This window comes from Alexandromys fortis, unplaced genomic scaffold, assembly GCF_014885135.2.
Source record: "Alexandromys fortis isolate MF-2015 unplaced genomic scaffold, M_Fortis_MF-2015_v1.1 scaffold_22, whole genome shotgun sequence".
Classification (NCBI taxonomy): domain Eukaryota; kingdom Metazoa; phylum Chordata; class Mammalia; order Rodentia; family Cricetidae; genus Alexandromys; species Alexandromys fortis.
This window is the reverse complement of record NW_026067900.1, coordinates 11,899,635-11,927,619: the sequence shown is the minus strand read 5'-3', so window position 1 is coordinate 11,927,619 and position 27,985 is coordinate 11,899,635. Positions and strand designations below refer to the sequence as shown.

The window sequence follows — 27,985 nt, the reverse complement described above, 5'->3', positions numbered from 1 at the left end:
TACACAGCAAGTTCAAGGCAGGCCTAGGACACATGGTACCCTGTCTTGAAAACCTCAGATTTACCTGATACCTGTGTGTTTTTCTGAAGATCCAGCTGTTGATTTCTGATGGTTTCCTTGCTCCTATCAGGCTCTATTATTAATCTTGCCACAAAATCTCAGCAAACACTGGATGAATAATGTAGATGTGAGGATGGCCTAACACCATCATACATAACACACAAATATACAGACACAGATTAGAGCTACAATAACCCTACGGTGGAACAGAATGAGACTGAAGAAACGTTGATGCAAACGCAGTCTGATTTTCCCAGGATGTCCGCCTAAGTTTATGGGTTGAAATGTAATGATGGACAAATGGCTCACCTTTTCTCTGTTAATTGTTTCACACTTCCAGAAGGGGATCTGTGCTTTTCTGAACAGAGTACATCCAGATAACTGTTTGTATAATATGAAACTAAAATACCACCCGGAAAGAAAAAAGTCAACTTTTTTTTTATTGCAAAAATCCACAAGTTTGTTCACAACATCTTTTCAGTGCATGATAACATCTGAGCAAGCACCAGACTCTTCACAGATGCTGGTGCAGCAACATTACAGGTGATAATTGTCTTCTTGTTTTTGTCTTCTGCAGACCTGAGGGTTGAACCTTTGATCTTGTACATGCTAGGCAGGCACCCTACCACTGAGCTACATCTTCAGCCCCAAAAGTTCTCTTTTTAAATTAAAAATATAAATAAAATCTTTTAGTACTACCTTAATGACAATGAAAAAAAGTTAAACAAGGTTAAAAACTATTGCTTTTTATTAAAGAAAGTATAAAACATTGAATTCCACATTTATAAACACTATTATTTTTAAGAATCAGCCAATTCTCTTCACATTGATGTACGTTTGAACAATTCCACTTTGAATAAAATCTTGAATCCTGAAAAACAAGCAGGGGGAAAACGTTACTATTTACAAATTTCTTTTGTTGTTGTTGTTTGTTTTGCTTTTTTGAGACATGGTTTCTCTGTATAGCCCTGACTGTTCGGGAGCTTGCTCTGTAGACCAGACTGGCCTCGGAGATCTGCCTGCCTCCTACATCCCAAATGCTTATAAAGGCGTGTACCACCACTGCTCAGCTCAAAATTCTTTCCAGTTTTTAAAAGGGCAGTGTGATTACATCATATCAAATATATATCCTGTGTAGTTCAGTGCTGATAACTATATTCACGGTTGTGCAATTTCTATAGTCTTCAACTTACAAAATTCAAACTCTACATCCATTAAACAGTATCGTCCACTTTGCTTACCTTACTCCCACTCATCCTCGAAAGCATTATTTTGTTCCCATGATTTTTCTTCTTTGAGACAGGGTTTCAATAAGCTCAGGCTACCCTAGAACTGCTGATCCTGCTGTCTTCACTGGAATTTGATTATTTTACATGCCTCATACTAGATTCATATATAGTATTTGGAGTTTTTTTTGTAACTTTTTCATTTAAAGCATAATAGCCTCAAGATTCACTCTGACTGCAGCAGGCCACAAGCCCTTCACGGCTGCCTGTCCCACTGTTATGGACGGGATGCACCTGTATTAACTTATTCTTGGACCTTTGGGTTGTGTGGTTGGAAATTTATCTGGGCTGCCAACCAGCTCCTAAATAAAGACACAGATTTATTATTAATTATGAATGCTCGGCCTTAGTTTAGGCTTATCCCACTAGCTCTTTTAACTTAATTTACCCTGTTTCTATTCATCCATGTTTGCCTCAGGGATTTTTACCTTTCTTTATTCTGTATGTTATACTTTCCTGCTCTGGTTTCTCCTTTTCATTCCTGCCTAGATTCTTCCTCCTACTTACCCTCCCTGCTCAGAAGTACCGCCTATGCCTCCTCCCTCCCTATTGTTCAGCTTTTTATTAGACCAATCAGGTGCCTTAGGCAGGCAAAAGAGCAATACTATCTTTACATAATTAAACTAAACAAATGCGACACATCTTTACATAGTTAAGCAAATATTTTGCAACATAAACAAATGCAACACTAGTTTACATAGTTAAACAAATTAACACATCTTTGAATACTTAAAAAAATATTCCACAACAGGATTCCTTCTAAGAGAGTAGTGCTGTTTTTTAAGTATATGCTCTGAAATAAGGGCATACATTTCTGAGGTCCTGCTTCCTATTCATTTTGAATATATAACCAGAAGCAGACTGGTGACATCAGATAATTGCTAAGGAACACTATGGTGTTTTCCACAGGAGACAAATCAACTTACAACCTCACCTGCAGTGAACAAGGCGTCCAAATTTTTCACGTGCTTGCCAAAACCTGATACTTTTTGACAGTTATTTGATAAATATATAAATTACTTCTGGGCTGCATATTCTGTTATGTACCTGTAACCCCCTAGCACTCAGAAAGCTAAGGTAGAAATGCAGAAAGGTTGCAGGTGTGAGGCCAGCCTGGGTGGCATATGTCTAAAAAAAGGTTTATTAACTAGACTTTAGTAATAGGTGAAAAAGTAAGAATTCATCATTTATTATGTTAGCAGTTCTTAGAGATTATGCTGACTGTAATACATACACCACCTGAACCTAATTTTGAAGGACAGAGGTTTGCTGGTTGTGGGAGCACACACCTTTAATCCCAGAATTTGGGAGGCAGAAGCAGGCAGATCTTTTGAGTTCAGAGCCAACCTGGTCTACATAGTGAGCTCCAAGACACCCAGTGATACATAAAGAGACCCTGTCTCAAAAAAACAAACAAAACAAAAAGACAAAGATCTGAATGTCTACACCATAAAACTTACCTGTAGCGCAGAGTAAATTAGTGAAACTTCTGTGGCTTCCCTTGAGGTTTCCCCATTTTTTTTTCCATCTCTCTTTTTAGTTTATTTGCTTTGTATCTCTCGGCCATTAAGACAAGTTCCTCTGGGATACTCTGAAATTATTAAATGTGTTATTAGGATTCTGAGTTCCTTCCTACAATATGCTGAATAACCTTTAAATTGTTTCAGAGAAGCCCACAATCACAAGACATCTTTCAAAAATGAAGAAAAGAAAGGTCTTTGCCAGTTAAGTCCTAAATATGTCTAAGCTACAGAATCATGTGCCCATCCTTCTACTCCGTTTCTATTGTTTCCTAGCTGCCTACACATGTGCCTAGTTCCTTTAACACATTTTTATTTTTATCTTTTTGTTTTATTTTATGTATATCACTTTTGCCTACATGTATATCTATATACCACTTGCGAGTTTGGTGTCTGCAGAGGCCAGAAGGGGGATTCTTTGGAACTAGAATTAAAGATGATCATGAGCCATCATGTGGGTATCGGGAATTGATCCAGGTCCTCTGGAAGTGTGCTTTTAATTTCTGAGCCATCTCTGCAGCTCCATCACGTTTTAATATATACATATTTGATTTTGTGTATGTTCAGGCTCAGCCCAAGGAAACTCTTGGGAGTCAGTTTTCTCCTGTCACACTGGGGGATCAGGGAATCAAATTCAGGTTGTCAGCCCTACATGTATATATGTATATGCCTTTATCTGTTGAGCCATCTAAATGACCCTTGTGTGTGTGTGTGTATGTGTGTGTGTATACACACACAATATTATATATATATATTAATTGAATCATAAAACAGTAGGTAGGTTTCTACTATATGACTTTTTTTTTTTTTAACATCATTTTGGTCAACTCCTCTCTCTCAGTCTACCTCAGTCTGTTTTTTTGAGACAGGGTTTTTCTCTATGTGGCTTTGGTTGTCCTGGAACTCACTCTGTAGACCAGGATGGCCTTGAACTCATAGAGATCCACTTGTCTCTGCCTCTCAAGTGCTGGGATTAAAGGTGTGTGCCACCACCACTCGGCTCCAACACCCCCTTTTAATGGTATCATTTCTCGTGTATTCTGTCTCACACTGACCTAGAGTGTTCCCCCGGCTATCTACTGCTCACTCCTAGCACATTAGGTTTCTCAGTCATATACTCCCATTGCTCACAATCATTGCCATGTCACAACCCTCATATTAGTGTTTTGTTATATATCTTACTTGCCAAGCAGGGCCTTCAGTACCCGTACAACTAACACACTAATATAAAAATTTCTATAAGTTGCAAATTCTTACCTGATTTGCTCTTTCCAGAATATTAATCAATTCAGTGGCGACCCTCCAATCATTTCTTGTGATAAGAGTAATTGACATACCAGTTCGCCTTTAAGAAGAAAAAAGTTCATATAATTTATTTTATACCATATACTCTTAATTTGGTTAATACAGAAAACAGAAGAAAAACAAGAAACTTGATCCTTTACACATATGTGTTATAGAGTAAATATCACATAAACTGCAATTTAGAATCTAAATAAAGTCATCTCTTGGCATTCAGTGGAGTTGGTTCCAGGACCCCACGAGGACATCAAATCAGAGGATACTCAAGCCTCTTCCATAAAATGGTATCACATCTATGTACTGTCCTGTATAATGTAAATCATACCTCGATTACTTACTGTATGCGTACATATACACTCTACAAAAACAGATGTCATAATTTTTTTATCTTGGGAACAAAGACAAGAAAAAAAAATCTGTTTACCACAGGTAGTTTTTTTTTAATTTATTTACTTTTTTTAATTTTAATTTTATGTACATTGGTGTTCTGCCTACTTGTATGTTTGTATGAAGTGCCAGATGCCCAAATAGGAGTTACAGAGAGTTGTGAGCTGCCATATGGATGCTGGGAATTGAACTCAGAACCTCTAGAAGAGCAGCCACAGATCCTACACAGGTACTTTTTAAAAAATATTTTTGATTTATGGTTCATCAGATCTGAAACACAGAAATTCTGGGTTCAAAAGGCTGGTGGAATTTTCAGTTACTTTAAAAACAGCCCAATGATTCAACAGGGATGAAAAGGTACTCTTCTCATGTTAATGCAAATCTGAATACTTTGTCAATAACAATAAAAGTGATAGCTGAACACAATCACTGTCGGAATACTGCAGGCTTAAAACATTAGCACAAACAAGTACATACTTGGGAAGCTAAGGCAAGAAGATCATAAAGTTCAAAGCTTGCCTGGGCAACTTAGTAAGACTGTGGGGTAGGGGTGTAGTGGGGGGAGTACAAAGAAGCCCAGGGATATGGCTTAGTAATAGAGCACTTCCTAGTATGTGAGGCCTTAAATTCCAGCCCCAGTACTGAAAACAACAACAACAAAACCCCCAAATTACACAGGGGTTAGAGAGATGGCTCAGCAGTTAAGAGCACTGGCCACTCTTCCAGAGTCCTGAGTCCTCAGCAACCACATGATGGTTTACAACCATCTATAATGGGATCCTACACTCTTCTCATGTGCAGATGAACATTCAAATAAAGTGGTCATCTATGTAAACAAATCTTTTTAAAAGAAGAACAAAATGCTAAGTAACAACAAAAACAAAACACACAAAACCTATGACCAACAATTGAAAAGAACTTAAATTATGAGAAGCCAATCACTGCAGGGTCTAGCTCATCCAGATAAAAAGGGATAAAAGAGTCAATAAAGGTCTAGAGGAGAACAGAACATATACAAGAGAATAAAAGGGGTTTCTGCGAGGAGTGAAGGGAATCCAGAACCAGAACTGGCTTCTCTCCTGGGCTGACCCAGCTGACTTACCCCGCTCTCCCAGTACGTCCTACTCTGTGTACATATTCTTCAATGTTCCGTGGAAAATCGTAGTTGTAGACATGAGTGATATCATGGACATCAAGACCTCGAGATGCTAAGTCAGTAGCGATAAGTATTCTCACTTTACCTAAAGAATAAAGGCAAATAAACACTAAACTTGTCTTGTAACAGCCAGTTGAAGACATGTGAAATTTAATTAGATGATTATTGCTTATAGTGAAAGCAGAAAAGACTTTTATTTTTTTAGCGGTGAGGGAGGAAGGGGACACCCGCTTAGCCAGCCAGATCAGCCGAATCAACCCTGGCAATCAATGGGGTGACAGATGTCGCAGCCAGATCGCCCTCACATCCAAGAAAGACTTTTAAACTACTGGCAAGTCACACCACCACATACCACAGTTCAGCAAATGGTCCTTTCCTGAACTATCTGAATAATGTGGGAAAGAGAAATGTTTCAGTGATCTGAATGAAAATGGCCCCATAGACTCCTATGTTTAAATGCTTGCACCCTGTAGGTATAATTTTAGGGAAGAATTAAGAGGTGTGGCCTTGTTGTAAAATGTATATCACTGGGAGAGAGCCTGAAGTTCCAGGAGCCTCCCACCATTCCCAGGGCAGCTCTCTGCTTTAAGAGCTCTCAGCTGCTGCGCCAACACCTTCCCTGCCTGCTGTCAAGCTCATGGTGATGGGCTCCAAATAAAGCTTTTCTTTTATAGGTTGCCTTGGCCATGGTGTTTTAACACAGCAATAGCAAAGTAACTAAGACATACATCTTTCAGGGAAACTAATACAGTCTCAACTACAAGTTAGTATTCTGACGTCACTCATTCATGAATTGGTCTTTGTAGAGTTAGCTAGTTATTTCTCAGAAGCAGATATTAATATTCAGTCTATTTTGGATTTACAAGGTGAGGACAGACTGAGAAATAGGAAATATGAAAAGATACCATCACTCAGTCAAGCCCAGGTACTGGAATCCCCGACACTGCAACAGCCACCAATTATAACTCACCTGTCTTAAAGTTCTCTAATGCTTTCTCTCGGTCACTCTGTTCTCTGTTGCCATGCAGAGACTCCACTGATATGTGTCGGAGAATCAGGTCACTTGATAAGTGATCAGCACTGAACCAAAGAATAAAGTTAATGAACTTAAGCGCTTATTCTAATACCTTCATCAACTAGCAAACAGTCTGTCAACTTCCCCATTTGAAATTTTATATACAGAAACAGTCATGAGTAAGTCATCTGGATTGCTGATGATAAAGAAAGCACAAAGAAATACCTACACGGCTTTTCTGCTGACAAACACAATGACTTTATCTTTAGGCGACATATTCTCTAGGAAAGTTTGGATATGAGTTCGTTTCTCTTCTTCTGTGGTGATGATTATATTTTGCTTCACTGTACTTACAGCCTAAATAATTCAGAGATCATAGTACATTAGCACCACCTACAAATGGCTCAAAAATGCATTTAAAATCAGCTGAGACTTTGAAAATAGAAAGGTAGTGAGCATAGCAAAATTACTATTTCTACTCAACACTTAAGCTCAGTCTTTGATTTTTATCACTTATTTACCCCCACTGAGTCTGGGAACACATGAATGATTGGCAGGCATGCTAAAAGCTATTGACTACTGTTGTAAGGACAACCATCAAGTAATATCATGTGTGTAAGCATTATATTCCTGAACTTTGCATATCAGACTTTCTGTGATGAGGTGATACAACATGAATCTCAACTCAGGAAGTACTTTGTCAATTTAATACAAAATTGACTAGTGTCATTTTTTTAACCATAATGAAAAAAAATCTCAAGAGATTGTAGTAATACTTAGTCAAAGAATGAAGTACTCACATAGTTTTTCCTGAACTATTATCACTTTTCAAAGTATTAGTTTATATTTACTATTATTTTTTATGTGTATGTATGCGGAAATATTGAGTGTGGAGGCCCAAAGTCGACAAGATCTTCCTCAGTTGCTCCCCACTTTAATAAATAAGACGGGGTCTCTCACTGAACTTGGAGCTCTCTGACTTTGGCTAGTCTCACTGGTCAGTCAGCTTGTCCTAGGGAATCTGTCTTTGTGATTGCTGCATCTGCCTAATTTTTCACTTCGGTTCTGAGAATCTGAATTCCACGCTTGAGTAGCAAGCACTTTATCCACTGAGCCCTCTTCCTAACCCCTCTATTTTCTAATACATATGTATTTCTAATATGCATATATAGAATTTAGTATATATGCATATTAGAAATATGCATAATATATTAGAAAAATATTTATACACATACACACACTCTGTAAACTAATTGAGTTGACAAAACAGACATATCAAAATCAGCCTTTTTTCCCCTTGTGTTGGGACTGAACCCAGAGCCTCATGGATGCTAAGTATCTACTTCATCACTGAAGTACATTCCACTGCCTTTACCTATGTTCTTTAAGTGTCATTATACAAAGCTTTAATAGAAATAAAAACAAGCTTACAACTAGATCCAAAGTACCAACATAGACAATCATTGGCTCTTTCAAATAAGACTGCGCAAGACGGCGGACAGCAGATGGCCAAGTAGCACTGGAAACAAACAAGATACACAAACATCAAAACTTTATTATAACATGTTACCAAATTTCTTTAAGCATGCTGTGTACCAAACTACTCATGAAAGACATCTTTATGTTTCTGATCTCTGAAGTAAGTCAAACAAATTTACAGTTAAATTCTATTGAGCTGTCTAGCTGCACTCAAGCCACTGGACATAACTTTTAAGTTTTTTTTCATTTACTTATTCTTTGTTTATATTATCCAAAAGGTTAAGAATGCCTCTATAACATCAAATAAATTTTTACCTAGAAAAGGGTAATAAAAGTTTAGTTGTGTCTCATCCTTTATAAAAGTCAAAACAAACACACCACCAAAATTCAACAGTCTATATCTATCACACAGTGTCAGCAAGGAAAGTCAAGTGCTTAGGCCATACAAGCATTTTAAGTCTATTGGTCAAAGGCTATAAGTTCATACTTTTCTTCAACATATATAAAATAATGAAATTGGTCCCCTTTTGTACCTTCATATACAATAAAATATAACTCCATTTTCTTGAAATGGTAGATAACAGAAAATGAAGTGATTTGGTATTTTTTCCATAGACATTCAACTATCCTTTCTGTAAACTAAAATTTTTCCATTAACACACAAATGCATTTTATTTGATCAAATCTACCCTTTATTACCCTACCCCCAACTCCTACTAAATTCCTCTCTCCCACCTCCCAACTTCATGCCTACACCCTTTTTCTGTGTCTTCTTTACACATACACACACACACACACAACCTACTGAGTTCAAATGTGTTGCCACATGCATGTGGGTATAGGGCTCACCTTAGCAATAAGAGCCTAACAGGGCCCCACCCCTGAAGAAAACTGGCTTTCTACTGGCAAGTGGCAGCTGCCTTGAGTATCCCACCCCACGCTGTTTAATCCCTGCTAGGATATTGACTAGATCGATTGTATGCAGGTTTGTGTAGCAACTGCTCACCATGTCCAGAAGACCTGTTTTAAAATCCTCCCTGATCTCTGGTTTCTATATTCTTTCTGCTCAATTTTCTGTAGATTTCATGAGCCTTGTGGGAGGGGGAGTCAGATAATTACACGCATATGTGTGCATGGGGATATGCTTATGATTGCAGGTGCCCCTACAGGCCAGAGGCATCAGACTTCCTGGAAATGGAGGTACAGGTGGTAGTGGATGCTTATATGTACATGATGTGGATGCTGGGAACTGAATCTGGGTCCTCTGCATGAGCAACAATCACTGAACCATCTTTCAAACAAATAAGATGAAGCTAGGAAGAATTATTCTTTATAGATTACACAGACAATCATTGTTTTCTCAGTTTTATGTCAGGAAAAGTAATCAGAAATCAAATATTTATCTCTAAAGATAAGTGATCATTTATTCAACATAAGGTCTTTCCAAGAAACACGACTTTCATGTAAAACCCTTTGTGAGTGGCTCAAGCAGGCGAAAGCACTTGCTGCCAAGACTGACAACCTAATTCCATTCCCAGAGCCCACGTGGTGGCTGGAACCTACTCCTGCAAGTTGTCCTCTGACCTCTCCACATATGCCACAGTGCATACACACACACAAACAAAAATAAGTATAGTTGGGCATGATAGTATATGGCTTTAATTTCAACACTTGGCAGGCAGAGATCTCTGAGTTTGAGGCCAGCCTAGTCTACATGGAAAGTTCCAGGCTAGACAGAACTACATATTGTTTCAAAAAAAGGTAACAAAAATTACAAACCCAGTCAAAGATAAAGTATTCATTGTTACATCAAGAACCTCAAAGTACTTTCAAGTAATGCTCTGAAAGGTAGTTGAGAAAGTAACTTAATAGACTTAAGTTTTTAATCTACTGATTTCTATTCTGAATACATACATAATTAGGTATACTGACCTTGTCATAATAGTCTGCCGGTCTGGGCGTACATCTAACAAAATCTTCATTATCTGGGGTTCAAATCCCATGTCCAGCATCTTGTCTGCTTCATCTAAAACCTGCATTCAAAATGAAGAATGTGGTCAATCTCTTTTCTAAACACTTACTTTCCCTATTATCTAAGACATTTCAACTTCTCAAGACCAGAATAAACTTTCTGTGGACAAAGAATGCAGACTGATTTGTTTCACTTGATTCCCAACAGTTTCTATGGCTACTGAATGAGAAAAACCGAATGTCTAACTTTCCTACTATGCTCAACAGAATAGGAAATAGTTCCAGAATACAAAGCCCTATAAAACAGCCATCCCCTTCCCCATTTTTTGCAAATTCAGTTTTTCCCTCCCAGTATTCCAAACCCTTACTCCATGATTACCAAATAGGTTACACTTTTCAGGTTGACAAAGTTATTCATTTGTAGGTCATTCAATCTTCCAGGAGTTGCAATGACGATGTCTACACCTTTTGAAACATCTTGTATTTGTCCATCTCTATCGCCACCACCATATACACAAACACTTTAAAAAAATCCAGAAATTCATGTTTAAGCAAAGAACATCCCATCATAATGCAAAATTGCAACTAACCTAAGCATTTCGGTTATAGATAAGATGTAATAAAAGAATATTTGATGTTTTTAGGAGTAGCCACCCCATTATGCAAACTATCCACACTGCCAGCCTATAGTGTCTCCTAAAGAACAATATTTCTACATTTCTGAGCTTTATGACATGGCTATTGTTAATTAAATCAGATCCCTGAGGTATGAAACTAATGAAGATGTCAGAAGCTATGATAATAAAAGGTAAACTCAGAGCAAGAACTTGCTGTGTTATTATAGCACAGCAGTAACTTAAAATTTTATTTATTTATCTTTATTTTACATACATTGGTGCTTTGCCTGAATGTGCGTCTGCGTGAGGGTGTCAGATCCCCTGGAACTAAAACTACAGACAGTTGTAAGCTTCCATGAGGGTGCTGGGAATTGAACCTAGGTCCTCTGGAAGAGCAGTCAGTGTGCTTATTGACTAAGCAGTCTCTCCAGCCACATACAGCAGTGATTTTAACAATACAATGTATTTTTGTTTCGCGATACAAGATTTTTCTGTGGAGCTCTGGTTGTCCTGGAACTCTCTCTGTTGAACAGGCTGGTCTTGAACTCAGAGATCCATCTGCCTCTGCCTCCTAAGTGTTGGGATTAGAGGAGTGTGCCACTACTGCCTGGCTATAGTTTATGTTTTTTAAGATTTATTTTCACTATTTTAAATTATGTGTTTGTCTGCACACAAGTATGTGCACATAAGTGCATGTGTTCTTGTAGCCAGAGGTGTGTGGGATTTCCCTGGAGCTGGAGTTCTAAATGGGTGTGTGCTGACTTAGGTATTAGGAACTAAACTTGGGTCTTCTGTGAGTGGGCAGGCACTCTTAACTGCTGAGCTAGCTTGTCAGTCCATAAAATGTACGTTTTAAAGAATTAGAAGGCTTTTGAATGTTTACAACTCAAAAAATGATATTTAAGAAGTCCAGTGGTGGCACATTCCTTTAATCCCAGCACTAGGGAGGCAGAGAAAGGGAGATCTTTGTGACTTTGAGGCCAGCCTGATACACATAATGAGTTCCAGGACAGCAAGAGAGACCCTGTCTCAAAAAAGAAAGGTTTGAGGAAATGTTTAATTCACGGACATACCAAAGCATAACATGGCACCTCATTAATAAACATGATTTTATTGTTGTGTACCAATTGAAAATCAATTTGTAGAGCTGGGGTGATAGTTCAGGAGCTGAGCATTTGGCAAATATGCACAAGACTGAATCTGAACCAAAGAAACACACATACACACAATTTAAATAACGTGACTACAAATGTGGAGGTGAATATAACACTTATATAGAAACGACTTACCTTTTAAGATCACTATATGAATATTTAGAACATTCAGCTTCTACTTGAAGGGCTAATTCCCGGGTTGGTGTAAGGACTAGCATGCCTGGTCCATTTCTTTGTTCTCTAGCTCTTTAAAAGGGAAACAATAACATTACGTTATTTGTCTCAAGTGCATGGCAAGGTCATTTAGAGCAAGATTTGTAATGATGACTGTCAAAAAAGCAGAAAAGACATATTTTTACTTTTTGGTAAAGTGTATGATTAAAAAGTTCCTCCTGTAGGCCAGGTGGTGGTGGTGCATGCCTTTAATACCAGCCTTTGGGAGACAGAGGCAGGCATTTCTGTGAATCTGAAGCCAATTTGGTCTACAAAGCAGATGCCAGGATAGCCAGAACTGTTACACAGAGAAACCCTATCTCAAAATAAATAAATAAAAAGTTCCTCGTGTAGACTTAATTTTATTAATTACAATTAACATACCTAAAAAATAAGCGGCTAGTATAAGTTTCTATAATTTTTTATTATAAAGGTAGAGCTACCATAAAATGACAAAAGCCCGAAAATAAGTCACATACACCACAAGTCCACTGCCTCAAATATTTACTTGTTCATTTAACATGACATTTTTTTAACATTACATTTGAAATGATAAACATTATTTTTCATTGATTAGAACTATATTGGACAATACATTCATAGAAATTTAATTAAACAACATGATTTAGGACAATTTAGGCACTTTGATTCCAGTGTTTTTTATTGACTTTTGGTAGACAGTATCTATTGCTTCCTAAAATGATTTTATGACCATATACATCATAAGCATAGCCATATGCAGACTGGCAAAAGAGGGGCATCACTTTGACCAATGCAAGAAATGACAGAACTTAATTATAGTTTTTTGTTATATACTATTAAATCCTTAATAAGAAAATAGAGTCAAGGGAGTTCTTACAGTGGTTGAGAGTCTAGGTGGATAAATCCAGGCATTAAATAGGACAGTGTCTTCCCTGTTCCAGTTTGTGCTACTCCAATAAGATCTATTCCTTGTAGAACTATTGGCCACGCCTGTGACTGAAAAAAAAAAAAAAAGATCAATACTGAAACAAGAATCACAACTCCTCTTCCATCTGTTTGTGCCCATCAGCTCTAGGTTTTTAAACACAGCTTGTCGGTCATTAGCAGTGCTGCAGGAGGTACTGGGCACATGCTATTAAGACACAGCTATTCCCTAGTGATTTAACTTCTAACATCTAACAGATATTATCTGGGGGGCAGTGTTCAGTGAAATAATGGAGTTAACAAAAGCATACCTGAATTGGTGTAGGCTTTTTAAAGCCTGCTCTTCTAATGTTTTCCATAACTTCTGGGTAACTTTGAAAGGCATCTTCAAATTTACATATAGGGTTAGGGATAGGACGTTTCTCACCATCTTTCAAGTCATCACATGTTATATTAAAATTTTCTTTCCTTTATAGAAAACACAAGTATTAGTGGGTTTGTTCAATTGACTTCTCTTCTGACTTCCTTGGAAACCTAATGTATGTGGTGTACATATATACATGCAGCCCAAACAATCACAGACTTATAAAAACAATCTAATGACTTCAGATAAGAACTCAAGAGTTTGAGAAATTATTCTTTGTTTTGTAGTAGACAGATAATTACAGAAACATACACCTGGCCAAAACTGAGAGAACAAACTGACTGTAATGTCCAGCTCCAATTGATACATCTACATCTGAGACAAGCCCTACATCTCAGGCCAGAGGAACATCACCAAAGACAAGGTGGAATGAGTATAAGAGCCAGAGGACCAGGTCATCTTTGGTGAAATTGCGTCTTCTAAATATGAGAGTGAAGATGTAGCCATGAAATCTCAAATATATTCCTAAATACCAGTTCACATGCCAAGACTGACAGGGGGAATTTCATAAGGTCCCACCCCCAAATGAAGAGCTATGGGAACTAATGAATGTTGAGGGAGGAAGAATCAGTCATCCCCAAGGACAAAAGGCCCTAACTGGTTATTTACCACCAAATAGTCAGCCCTGAAAACATACATATACACAACAAATGGACTCAGCAGGTTGCTTAATTCATGTAACAATGATATGTAACAGTAACAAAGAGAAAAAACCCATGCATTTGAGAAGATGTGGAAGGGACACGTGAGGAGTTGGAGGGAGGAGAGGGAAGGGAGAAATGATGTAAGGACAGCACACATATGTGAAATTTTTAAAAACAAAAAGAAGTGCTGGCCAGATGGCTCAGTGAGTAAAGGTGCGTGACAGTGAAGTTGATGCTCCATCCCTGAGACCCGCAGAGTAGGGGAGAAGCAACTGCTGCAAGTGGCCCTTTGGCCTCCATATGTGCGCCAATGCCGTGCATATATGTATGCACACATACATGCATATAGAAATGTAATTCAAAAGCAATGGGATTCATTACAAAAGAAATTACCATATTAAAAAACAATTTTTAAAAGCTTTTCACCTTTTCACTGTTAGCTGCGGATATAGCTAAGTTGTAGAGTATTGGCCTTGAGTGCATGATGGTACACACTTATAATCTCATCATAAGGAAAGTAGAGGCAGGAGGATAATGTGACATACAGCAGCTCTTTTTTCTTTGAGAGGGGGATTTGTATTCCAGACTGTTATCAATCTCATTATATAGACAAGAATGATCTTCAACTTCTGATCCTTGCCTTTATCTAGAGGGCTGGGGATGCAGGCATGTGCCATCTTGCTGTCATGATACTAGGAACCAAACTTAGGGTTTTGTGCATGCTAGGCAAGCATTCTACCAATTGAGCTAATCCCCAGTCTTAGAGTAACTTTTTCATTTGGCAGGGATGGGGCAGGGAGGACCAAATGCAGAGTATTGCACATGCCAGGCACGTACTCTCTACTACTGAGACGCACCTCCAGCCCTAGTATACTTTTGTCAGAATGCATATACTTTAAAATGATAATAAAAGTATAGCAAATATATAAACTAGTAGCAGTTGTCTATTCTCAGCATAAAGTTTTATAAGCTGTACGTATAGTATACTCTGACTAGCATAGCTGTAGCTTACCACCGTCATGTCACCACATACATGTGAATAATGCATTCATTGTATTGTTTATTGCAGCTACAATCACTTCAAAATAGTACTTCTTCAGGTACGTTATAACCTGTGGGGTCACTATCATGCAGTTTGAGGTTAACTGTTACATCCCCAGCATTGCATTTAGTTCCTCGGCTATAAGAACCACAGTAAGTGTTCAGGTGCTATCTATGGCCTCTGAGACACAAACAGACCAGCTTCCATCATCATAATTGGACATTTGTTGTTGTTTGTGACAGTCTTGCTGACCTTGAACTCATGATTCTCCTACCTCTGCCTCCTGAGTGCTGGGATTACAGGCATGTGCCACCATGCTCCACTGTAGTATTTGACAACACTGCTCTAAAACTCGTCACGTAAGATGCAGCCAAGGTTTTAGTCGAGCAAACATGAAAGTTGGGAATAGTGTTACAATACAACCATTCAAAATCCTTGCCTAACAAGTCAATAGTAAGAACCTAAGAACACTGAGGTAATGAAACAACTACTCACCTCCAGTTGTCTATCTGCACTTGGGACATTGAGCTGGTCGTTGCTGATTCTATGTAAAAGTTTTTCTTAATTGGAGGTAAATCTGGGACAAAGATGACAATCCAAACTTAGATAAAAACGAGAATGTACATTTACTAACACTTATTCAAAACTACGGATTTCAAGCTAGAATGATATTAAGTTCTCTATGCAGACAGTTTTTGATAGTTCCACATGCTGCTGTCTAGGCTTATGCCAGTCTAAAAGATCTCCTTCTGGTTTCTCTTTCAACTATATTTTTTCACTCAGGAAGGAATCTTTTAAAAAATATTTGTATTTTGTTACTTATTATATATGTGTATGCATGTCTCTGTGGGCGTATGCCATGTGTATAGGAGCCCGTGGTGGCCAGAAAAGGCAGTTAGGTCCTTTGGCAGTTGTGGGTCACCCAACAAGTGTGCTGGGAATTGAACTAGGGTTCTCTGCCAGAGCAGCAGGTATCCTTAACCATTCAGGCATGCCTACAGCCTCCAGGAAGGAATATTTTACACTAAAGGAAAGGAAAGCATGATTTTTTTTCTATGTAGGGTCTCACTGTGTAGCTCTGACTGTCCTGGAGCTCACTATGTAGACCAGGTTGACTTCAAACTAGCAAGAGATCCACCTGCCTCTGCCTTCTTTATACACTCTGAATGCTGGGATTAAAGTGTATAACACTGGGCCTGGCTGGAGAGCATGATTTTTAAAGAAGCCCAACTTACTGCAACAAATGAATTTGCTTTAAAACATTTTAGATTGATTTTAATTTTTCTTCAAAGGTCTATAACATTAGTTTAAAATCTTTCAGATTTATTTATTTTATTTATTTAGTTTTGGAGGCAAAATTTCATTATGCAGCTCTGGCTGGCCTTAAATGTAAGAGATCTGCCTGCCTTTGCCTCCTGTGTGCTGGGAATAAAGGATACTTTTATTATGTGTATGAATGTGTGTCTGCGTATGGGCATGTGAGTGAGGCTTGCAGGTCACGGCACTGAATTCCCCCTGGAGCTGATTCTTAGGAACCAAACTCCTGTCTTCTGCAAGAGCAGTACATACACTCTTAATCAAGCCATCGCTTCAGGCCCACATCATTAGCGTTTATTTTTTGTAATGTTGATAACCATGTTATCATTTTTTGTAATGTTGATAATGAAGCACCCAGACCTTCTTGTTCAGAAACTTTCTCTACCACTGATCCACACATTCCCAGCACCCATACTTTTTGGCCTTATATAAATCCTCAATTTTCTGAGGTTGTCTCTGTCTGAGTCTCTCTTTGTGTGAGCATAGTATATGCATGCATGTATGTTTGTATGCATGCATGCATATATGTGTGCATATGCAAGCCAGAGGATGACGGTGGGTGTCCTCCTTGGTTGCACTCTCATTGAATTTGAAGCTCTCCAACTGGCTAGACTGGCTGGCCAGTGAACTCTTAGGATCTACTTGTCTCCATTCCCCAAGCCATGAGATTACAGACGGTCAGCACCCATCTTGCTTTATATGTGGTGTTGGAGATCTGAACTTGGTCCTGCTGCTTATGTGACAAGCTCTGTTGTGGCTCTGCAGCCCCTGAGGATGTAAAAGCACCTCTTCTAAGCTTAAATCCTTACACAGTGCCCATAGCTCATCAACTGCCTAAAAACTTAACATGTAGAGGTTCAGGCCCACATGATGATATAGTCACTAACACTTTGATTAATTTATTAATAGTGTATTATTTTTGTGTATATGTGAAGTATGTGTGAGTGTGTATACAAACATCTGTGTGTGAGAGTATGTTGCGGTGGGATGGAATATACTATCTATGTGTAAATGCAGAGCGCATGTCCAAACCGAGGCTATGGTGAAGGCTGCCTGCGCTGTGACACACGTGAGCACGGCCTGAAACACTTCAGATCTATTATGCTTCTGGTTTTGAATTAACGTTTGGTCACCGAGTGTCCAGAAACCTTGTACTGTTGCCACATTTTTCATGACCCTTAAATTCAGTTACATGATCCTACATGAGTCTTGACTCACAGGTTAAGAAGCTGGGTTACAGAAGACATGAACTTCAGTAAAGAAATAGCACCACTGCCCACAAATGGTAGGATACAGCACTGACCTGCCCACTTTTTCTTTTCCCACTTCAAAGCATCTTCTCGAATTTGGTCCCAATCTATCAATGGCTGATCTTCCGTTACACTGTCACTTGTGCTGGTGTTTGCTCCAACAGAAGGTTGGAATTCAATAATACCTGTTAAAAGATTTTTACAAAATTAGCTTTGAAGTAAATCCTGACAGTACAAAATCCCCAATGCAATATTTTTGTGTTTATTTATATGAGGATATTAATATTTGAAATGTAAAGAAATCTATAATTTCCAGGGTCGAGGGCGATGGTTCTATGTAAATACAAGCAAGAACGAGGACCAGATCTGGATCCCCAGCCCCCATGTCTGTTCCAGATCTGGATCTCCAGCCCCCATGTCTGTTCCAAGTGGGCATGGAGGTCCTCCTGGATCACAGAACTAGGGAGTAGACACAGAGGTTCTCCAGAGCAAGCTGGCTAGCTCGAGTAGCTCAGTCAGTAAAGTCTGCATTCAGATCAAAGACCCTACCTAAAATAGGTGGAGAGCACTCAGATCTACTGCTGGCCTCTGAACACAAGTCAGAGCACACACACACAGGACCAATCTTTACCCTTAATACTAAAGTGTGCATTAAAGACTTCTCTCATTTTAACTTACCTGTGGCTAAAAGTAAAACTGGATTTAACCATAATAGTTAAGTAGCCATAGGTATTATGCATGTTTTTTACATCCATTTATTTTTGCTTATTTTTACAGTGTGTGTGTATATGTGTGCACTCACATGTCCCTGAATATGCCATGGGGTACAAGTCACAGGACAACATGTAGGAAGTAGTTTTCCCTTTCTACTATATGTGTTCTGGGGGTAGAACTCAGGTCAGTTTGTTATTCTTGGTGGCAAGCACCTTTACTGACATTATGTAATTTAAAAAAGCCAAAGTAATCTAGCCCTTTACTGAAAAAAATGTGTAGATCTGGAACATCTAAAGCCTTGCCTGAGGAAAGGAATCAAGTATGATGTTTATAACACTGAAAAAGAACCAGGTATGGTGAAGCACATTTGTATTCCCATTTCTCCGGAGGCTGAGGTGAATAGATTATGAATTTGAGATCACCTTGTCCTACATATGGAGGCTCCGCATCACAGAAGAGAATAAAACCAATAAAAATAATGGTAAAAAGTATCTTTAAAATATGACAGAAAAAAAAATCAATGAAATAATTCCTAATAATATTCTGCTATACTTATAGACTGGAGCCTAGTATAACTTCACCAGAGAGGCTTCACTCAGTAACTGATGGGAGAAGACCCAGGGCCAAAACATTAGGTGGAGCTCAGGGAATCCCACAGGAGAGGGAAAGGAGGGACTATAGGAGTCAGAGGGGTCAAGGACATCAGAAGAACAAGGCCCAGTAATCAACCAGGGCTCATAGGGGGCTCACAGAGACTGAAGCCATCAGGAAGCCTGTAAGGGTCTGACCTAGGTCCTCTGCATATGTGTACAGTTATGTTGCTTGGAGTTCTTTTGGGACTCCTAACAGTGGGAGTGGGGACTGTCTCTGACTCTTTTGTCTGCTTTTAGGGCCCTTTTCCCCTCACTGAGTCAGCCCTAATATGAAGGTTTGTACCTAGTCATATTGTAACTTGTTATACCATGTTTGGTTGATATCCATGGGAGGCCTGCTTTCTTCTTTAAGGGAAATGAAGGAGGAGTGGATGGGAGGGAGAGGGGAGGTATGGGAAGGGCCTGGGAAGAGAGGAGGGAAGGAAAACTGTGGTTGGGATGTAATATATAAGAGAAGAATAAATAAAATTAAATAAAATTAAAAAATATCCAGAGCAGCTGGGCATGGTGGTACCTGCCTTTAATCCCAGCACATGGGAGGCAAAGGCAGACAGATCTTTATGGGTTCAAGGCCAGCTTGGTCTACAAAGAGTTCCAGACCAGCCAAAGGCTACATAGTGAGAATCTGTCTCAATAACAACAGCAATAACAACAATAAACTAAAGCACTTAAGTGTGTAAAGATTACTTACCAAGTTTGTGTCCTCGAATGTAATTTTGTTGTTTTTTAACAATATTATCTATCACTGTTTTTGCTTTTGTTTGCATGGCTTTATTGCCAAAAATTTTGATTTCTGCCTCAGGACTTCCTTTTATTACCTAAATAAAAAGGGAGAAACAAAGGTGAGATTGAAGTCTCCTCATCAAGCCTAATAATTACTCTACTTCAAATAGTAAGAAAGAATGTAAACATGGTCTTGCTACTATTCCATATCCAGTTTGACTGGGATCCTATGTCTCCTGATGGGTAACAATGACAATCTGTAAACTTAAATTCAGAACACACTGGTAAAGGGAAAAAATAAAACAACACAGGGGTTGCCCAGATGGCTCAGCAGTCAAAGGAACTCGCTCCCAAAGCCTGGCTTTGAGTTCAATCTCTGGATCCCACTGAAGATGGGAGTGAACCAATTCTGATTTCTCTGAATGCCACATACAACTCTCTGGTGTTTGTTCTCCCCCCTACATAAAAAATAAAATTAAAATAAAAGGATTCTTTAAGTAATACATGTATGCAATGATAGAGTTAGTTTTACTTTTAGTTTAGTTTTTTTGAGACAGGGTTTCTCTGTGTAGCCCTGGCTGTCCTGGAATTCAATCTGTAGACCAGGTCAGCCTTCAACTCAGAGAGCTGCCTGCCCTTGTCTCCTGAGTGCTGGGATTAAAAGGGCACCACTGTCCTGCAGATTTAGGTTTTCTTTTTTTTTTCTTTTTTGGTTTTTTGAAACAGGGTTTCTCTGTGGTTTTGGAGCCTGTCCTGGAACTAGTTCTTGTAGACCAGGCTGGTCTTGAACTCAGAGATCTGCCTGCCTCTGCCTGGGATTAAAGTGCTGGGATTAAAGGCGTGCGCCACCATGGCCCGGCTCAGATTTAGGTTTTCAAGGCTAGGGTAATGAGAACTAGGACAGAATACAATTTATTACACCACTTAGGACTGAATCAAGAGCTTCACACAGGCCAGGGAACTATCTCCCAGCCCTCTTTCCACTTTGTATTTTGAGACAAAGTCATGCTAATTTACCCGGGGTTGGCTATGAACTCACACTGTAGCCCAGGCAGGCCTTGAACTTGTGATCTTCCTGAGCAAATGGGTTTATAGCCCACAGCACCAGGGCTAGCAAATGACGTATTTAAATGTACTTATCAATATTTATCTTGAAAACTACTCTAGTCAAGTGTTGTCTTTCTTGGCTGGTTATTCAATGTTTGTCAACTCCAGGGTTTACAGATATAAACATTCTGTGTTAAGTGCTAAATGAAGCCATTATAAGATGATGCTGGAGGCTGGGCGATGGTGGCACACGCCTTTAATCCCAGCACTCAGGAGGCAGAGGCAGGTGGATCTCTGTGAGTTCGAGACCAGCCTGGTCTACAGAGCTAGTTCCAGGACAGGCTCCAAAGCCACAGAGAAACCCTGTCTCGAAAACAAACAACCAAAAAAAAAAAAAAGATGATGCTGGGAGGATGTCATAACTTGGCTCATCTGAAGCTCAGCAGAAGTTGCCTAGAAAGATATAACTACAGGGTGACAATGTGAGGAAGTATAGGGCAGTCTTCAAATATGGCAGGCCAAGTGGACTATGCCAAGGAGTCTGGGATTACCAGGCTTAGATCTTAGCTGCTGCGGGTAGTGTACACATATAATTCCACCATTCACGGGCTGAAGGACAGGAGACTCTGGAGTTATAGGGCCGGTCTGAACTAAACACCATGTTCCAGGCCAATCTGTGCTGAAAATTGAGACCTTGGGCTGGGCTGGTGAGATGGTTCAGTGGCCCAGTGACCTGAGCTAGATCTCTAAGAACCACATACTGAGAGAACCGACTCCTGAATGCTGTTCTCTGACTTCCGCATGTCACAGGTGCTAGTATACTAATGCACACATATGTACAGACTCACAAATAAATATAATGAAAAAATAAAGGGTCTGATATGTATTTCCGTGGTAGAATGCTTGCCTAGAATACATACGAGACTGTGGGTCCAGTCCCCAGTACCCCAACTAAATAGCTTAAAAAAAAAATCAAAGACTAGAGAACCACCAAAGGTTCTTATGCAGAAAAGGAACTATATGACTATATTTTAGGAAGACTCCTCTGACTAGTGGGGAATGATGAGGAGACTAGAAGAAAGCTGGACAACTAAGGGAAGATGAAAACCATGGCATCCCCCTGCAAAATACAGGGTAGAGACAAGACTCTGCAGAAGACAAGGGTTGCTTTCTCGGCCTGACAGTTTAGTGAGGCCTTTCACTGTTAGTACGATTAAGAACATGAAGAGCCCTGGCCGCTCACTTCACCATGTTAAGCACAAAGCACATGCTAGTCAGGGGCTCCTTATGAAGAGCTACACTCTCAGGGTTCAGAAAAACAGATCACTTACCTGTATTCTAGTGTTTGTTGTATTTTGGATTTCTCTAATTTTTGACCCACCACGACCTGTTTAAAAAAAAAATAAAGAAATCTGTGATTATGAACTGAAATCTATGTAGTTCCCTCAGAGGCCTTTTTTTTTTTCTTGGTTTTTCGAAACAGGGTTTCTCTGTGGTTTTGGAGCCTGTCCTGGAACTAGCTCTTGTAGACCAGGCTGGTCTCGAACTCACAGAGATCCGCCTGCCTCTGCCTCCCGAGTGCTGGGATTAAAGGCGTGCGCCACCACCGCCGCCCGGCCTCTGAGAAGCCTTTGTGTGGCTCGTCCTCAGATCATTCGAGGGCAGGTTCTTAGGGTGCAGGAAATATTCTCTCTTTTTGAAGGGGGAAGAGGCTGACATTTCATTTTTTTTTTCTGAGACAGGGTTTCTCTGTTTAACAGCCCAGGCTGTCCTAGAACTCTCTTTGTAGACCAGGCTGGCCTCAGACTCACAGAGATCCGCCTGCCTCTGCCTCCCGAGTGCTGGGATTAAAGGCGTGCGCCATGACATTTAGCAGACATTTCATATTGTGAGCATAGTAGGAGACGTCTTTCACTGAGATGAAGGCGAAAAGAGTCTATTCCAGCAATACAGAAATTGGATCCACTCTGCATTGAAAACAATGTAAAGAAATTGGAGACACTGTTAACAATAGCAAAATTCAGGATTTTGTGTGTGTGTGTGTGTTTTGTTTGTGTTTTAAGACAATGACTCACAAAGCATCCCCAACTGGCCTTAAATGCAAGGCAATCCTCCTGCTTTGACTCCTAAGTAGAGGCATTTCAAGCACTGAGCCACCACATCTAGCAAAGGTGGATGAAGTACAACTGAGTGGTATAGCACCTGCCTGCGTAGCATACCTAAGACCCTGGTTATAATCCCTGACAAACTGGAAGGGTGAGGAATTTGAACAGATGTTCTTCAGAAACATTTAAGTCTATAAGGTGTTCAGCGTCTCTTAAGAGTGAAACATAGACTATAACCACAAAAAGATTGCCTTCTTTTTTTTGTTTTAAAAAGATTTTGTTAAATTTTAAAACATGGTTTCCTAGTTAGGGTTTCTATTGTTGTGACAAAACACCATGACTAAAAAGCAAGTTAGAGAAAAGGGTTATTTGGTTAAAGCTTCCAGATCATAGTCAATCATTGGAGGAAGTCAGAACAGAAACTCAAGCAGGGCTGGTTTCAGGAGGCAGGAGCTGATACAGAGGCCATAGAGAGGAGCTACTTACTGGCTTGCTTGTTACCTTGAGGATTTGCTTGGGCCCAATCTTGTATATACCAATTTGGTATATATATACATATATATATATATATATATATATATATACCAAAATATTCTATTTGATAACAAACTGCTTCTATGCAAGTCCTACTTGACTTGGTGGCCCACTGTCAAACATTCAGTTTACACTAAGACCCAAGAGTACACCAATATCCCTCTTTCAAAGGGAGAAGAATATGCAGATGATGGTTGAGCCTTGCTCCAAAATCCAAAAGGTCTTCTGTGATTCACCTAGAGGGGCTTGTCAAAGGTCCAAGCAGCATCCCTATCAGCCACGGACACCTCAAATACCATAGGTCTTGCTGGATCATATGGTCCAAGTGGTAGATCAGCCTGCACTGCAGCTGGACCTGTTGAGGAGCCTTCTCTTGTTCCAGGCCCCAAAGCTAGCAGTTTTCCATATCACTTTAGTATGGGACAGAGTAGCACACCCAAGTGAGGAATGTGCTGTCTTCTGAATCTGAAGAGGCCCAGTAAACATTGTGCTTGGTGGTGGGAAGGGACAGCTTCAATGATTTATCCTTCACCTTAGAAGGAATATCTCTGCATGCCCCCATACCATTGGACTCCTAAGAGTTTCACTGAGGTAGAAGGCCCTTGAATTCTGGGTGGATTTATTTCCCATCCTCTGATATGCATGTGTTATCAAAGTGGTTGCTACCTCCTGCTCACTTGATCCAATCAGCATAATGTTATAAATATAGTGCACCAGATTGATATTTTGTGGAAGAGACAAACAAACAATCAAGATCTTTTCTAATTTATGACACAGAGCGGAAAAAAAAAAAACTGCAAAGGTATATTGTTGCCCTTGTCAACTGAAAGCAAATTGTTTCTGGTGGTCCTTAAGGTCAGGTACTGAGGAAAAGGCATTTGCTAGATCATACCATATACCAGATGTGTTAATTTGCTCAAGTAAGGACACTCTACATCTGGTACAGCCGCTGCAACTGGAGTTACTACCTGATCGAGTTTTTGATGGTCAGTTGTCACTCTCCACAACCCATCTGTCTTCTGCACTGGCCGGATAGGAGAGTTAAAGGGGAGAGAGATGTGTGGGAGCCAACACTGATGCATCTTTCAAGTTCCTGACGGTGGCATTAATTTCTGCAGTTCCTTCAGGGATGCAATATTGTATTTGGTTCACTATTTTCTTTAACAGAGGCAACTCTAACCCTTCCACACATAATAGCCGTCACTCCACAGATCAGGGAACCAATATGAGAATTCTGCCAACTTCTAAGTATATCAATCCTAATTATACATTCTGAAACTGGGGAAATATAACCACCAGATGAGTTCAGGGGCCAACTATGAGTCAAAACTCCATTACCTGACCTCCATAATTCCCTAGTTTAATGGGAGGGCCACAATGTTCCTTGAGATCTCTGGGAATCAGCATCAATTCAGAGCCAGTATCCAAGCAAGTTGTTTCCTTTCTCCTAGTGTACAGTTATCCTTATAAAAGGCTGTAGGTCCCTCTGGGGAAGAACTGGAAAAAGGCCAGCTGTGAATGGAAATAAGGCTGGGTGTCTCAACTGGTCTTCTGTAGAATATGCGGGAATCCCAAAGAGGTAGGCTCCATTGCAAGTGAAGGAATGGATCTTCTGGCAAAACGCGGGCAAGCAGGCAAAGAAGGAACACTTCCTTCTTCCATTGTCTTTATATAGGACTCCAGCAGAAGGTGTGGTCCCTCCTGCCTCAAGATCTGGATCACAAGTGTGCCCTCCATTCTGTACTTCATTCCAGATATAGTCAAGTTGACAACCACGAATGGCTATCACACAGGGTCTCACTATATAGTGCCAACCTGCCTGATCTTGGTATATAGACCAGAAGTGCTTCTACCTCCAGAAGGGAAGGCTGGGGTTAAAGGCCTATATCACCATGTCCAACTTTATCCTTCTTTAAAAAAGGTAATTAGCAGCTGGGCAGTGGTGGCACACACCTTTAATCCCAGCACTTGGGAGACAGAGGCAGGCGGATCTCTGTGAGTTAGAGGCCGGTCTGGTCTACAAGAGCTACTTCCAGCTGGGCGGTGGTGGCGCACGCCTTTAATCCCAGCACTCGCCTTTAATCCCAGGCTCCAACAGCACAGAAAGTCGATGCAGAGGTCCAAGAACAAGGAAAAGTGAGTTGAGAAATGGCATAGTTCTAATCATGGGAGAGCTGGGATACAATCTTCCATTTATCACTAATACTGAACTATATATTTATTTTTAAATACAAAAATAAGGTGAGGCTGGGTAGCCGATTAAGGGGAAAGTATTTGCTTAACCTTTATGAAGCTCTGGGTTCAATCCTGAGCACCAACAGGAAGGAAAAGAGAGTGAAGAAGCCGGGCAGTGGCGGCACACGCCGTTAATCCCAGCACTTGGGAGTTCAAGGCCAGCCTGGTTTACGAGAGCTAGTTCCAGGACAGGCTCCAAAGCTACAGAGAAACCCTGTTTCCAAACAAACAAACAAACAAACAAACAAAAAACCCCATTGGCTCTCTGGTGAGGATCCTGTTCAAATACTGGGATTCTTGCTCAGATTCTTCGGGCATGAACCTTGGAAACGGAATCTGTCTACCCCAGTAAACAGCCTTAAAAATACGATAAATATGCTACAACGCAGGTTTTTAGAACTAAAAATATTAACTCCAGGGACCCAGGGAACAAAAAACTGTAACTGGAGCTAGGAATTAACGCCAGAGGGAAACATCCCCAACACTGTTCATGCATCTCGGAAAAACTGAACATTGCAATCCTAGGACTTCCCCGGTGCAGCTTTCTGCAGTTCAGTTCACCTTAAGCTAAGCTATGGCAAAGCCCAGGCTCTGGCTTGTCACTACCGCACCCTCTGGGCTCACCCTCGAGGGCACCCAGCTTCACCGCGGACCCCGCGCGAGTCTCCCAGGAGGTTCTCTCCCGCACACCCCGCCGGCCGCCCCAGAACCGCGCCCCGCGCTGCTCCCGCCGCCCACCCGCGCTCACCTATCACCGCGCCCACCACGTCGCTCTTCACCCCGAAGCAGAGTGGCGGTTCGCGGCGGCCGGCGGCGGCGGCCGTGGCCTCGGCGGTGGCACCCGCTGGCTCTCTCCAGCCGCCGGCAGCCCCTCTGCTGCTGCCGACCCGGCCCCTCCGGTTAGGTTCCTCCGCTGCCGTCCGACCGGCGCTGCGGGACCCCGCCGAGCTTCGCCGGGGAGCAACGCCCGAGGAGGAAGCGTTGACTGCGGATTCCCGCCTAGACATGGCTCTCAGGACAGCCGCGCGTCGCACGTCGCACGTCGTCCCCCCCGTCTCCCCCTCACCGACTCTGCAGCACAGGCCGAGGCGTCGAAGAAGCTCTGCTGCCGCCCGCGAGCTCGCCCGCCACTCCTCGGCGCGCTCATTGGTTGCCGCGCCTCAGGGGCGGGGCCTGCCAGGCCTGGCCAATCCGCGCTCGCAGTCACGCGGCCGCCTGGACCTGTAAGGCTCCTGGTGTCACCCAGCCTGAGGACGCCGCACCTTGGAGTCTGGGACACGATCTTAACCGTGCCTCGAAATTCACGTTCAAGCCGGAATGATGGTGCAGTTAGCTTAAGATCTGGGGCAGGAGGGTCTGTGCCACAATGGATTTAAAGTCAGCCTGGCAACTTGGTAAGACTCTTTAAAACGAAAAATAAACTGATGGAAGCTTTGGGGGATACAGCTCAGGTGTAGGGCGCTTGCCTACCATAGGAGACCCTATGTACAATCTCCCATACCCAATGTAAGTAAAAGACTAGAGGCAAGGCTGAAGCACACCTTGCTTTGCAAGGATTCTGGAGCTGGATATACTCCTTCAGGGCTGGGCTAAACCACAGCGTCTCTGCTGGGATTGGGATCCTCAGATTGTCTGAACATGTCTCAGAGGGTCAACCATCCCTCAGAGGACACTTAAAATCTTAGCACTGGGCTTGTAGGGACGGGGGAAAAGTAGGATTGGGTCCATCCTAGGTGAAATAATTACACACAATTAACTATAGTATTAGGTTTCCTGAAGCTAGACTTAATCCTCCTTTCAGGGGCTCAAGTGCTGGGATTACAGATGACTGCCATCATACCCAGATATAGCAACAGCACAGAATGGGGTGTGGACAAGGAGTTCAAGGAGACATGGGGAGCAGAGCAAGTCTTGAATGTCCCTACAGTATCTGGTCCTTAATCTTTAGAAATTACTTTGCTGGGTTTGATGTGCTAACATTAATGAGGAATTGTGTCTGGGTGCTTGTGATGATATTTCATTTGTATTTTAATAAATAGAGCTCACCTGTAGATCATAGCATAAAACAGCCACACTGGTCTTTAAAGACCAGGCAGTGGTAACACATGCCTTTAATCCCAGTAGCCACACTAAATAGCTGGCACTTGGGAGACAGAGGCAGGCAGATCTCTGTGTTGGAGGCCAGCCTGGTCTACAGAGCAATTTCTGGACATCCAGAGCTACACACTGAG

At 40.9% G+C, this 27,985-nt stretch overlaps 1 protein-coding gene across 1 annotated transcript; it reads right to left on the bottom strand.

Annotated features, from left to right (window-relative positions):
* Positions 1–823: 823 nt before the first annotated feature.
* Positions 824–26,836, bottom strand: Ddx43 (DEAD-box helicase 43). The gene is made up of 17 exons (XM_050126792.1): positions 26,503–26,836; positions 22,212–22,267; positions 19,802–19,928; positions 17,797–17,928; positions 15,672–15,753; positions 13,378–13,534; positions 13,020–13,138; positions 12,083–12,193; positions 10,556–10,697; positions 10,138–10,238; positions 8,158–8,245; positions 6,956–7,083; positions 6,682–6,791; positions 5,658–5,796; positions 4,124–4,211; positions 2,807–2,937; positions 824–931 (listed from the first exon to the last, which is right to left on the bottom strand). The coding sequence occupies exons 1-16, from the start codon at positions 26,759–26,761 to the stop codon at positions 2,824–2,826; spliced, it is 1,953 nt and encodes a 650-aa protein (XP_049982749.1). The 5' UTR covers positions 26,762–26,836; the 3' UTR covers positions 824–931; positions 2,807–2,823.
* Positions 26,837–27,985: the final 1,149 nt, after the last annotated feature.

Coding starts and splice junctions, on each gene's coding strand:
- Ddx43 (XM_050126792.1), bottom strand. CDS start 26,761: ATGTCTAGGCGGGAATCCGCAGTCAACGCTTCCTCCTCGGGCGTTGCT. Junction 13,535..15,671: donor GTGCAGATAGACAACTGGAG/GTGAGTAGTTGT, acceptor TTTTCTATAAAG/GAAAGAAAATTTTAATATAA. Junction 13,139..13,377: donor AAAAGCCTACACCAATTCAG/GTATGCTTTTGT, acceptor TTTTTTTTTCAG/TCACAGGCGTGGCCAATAGT.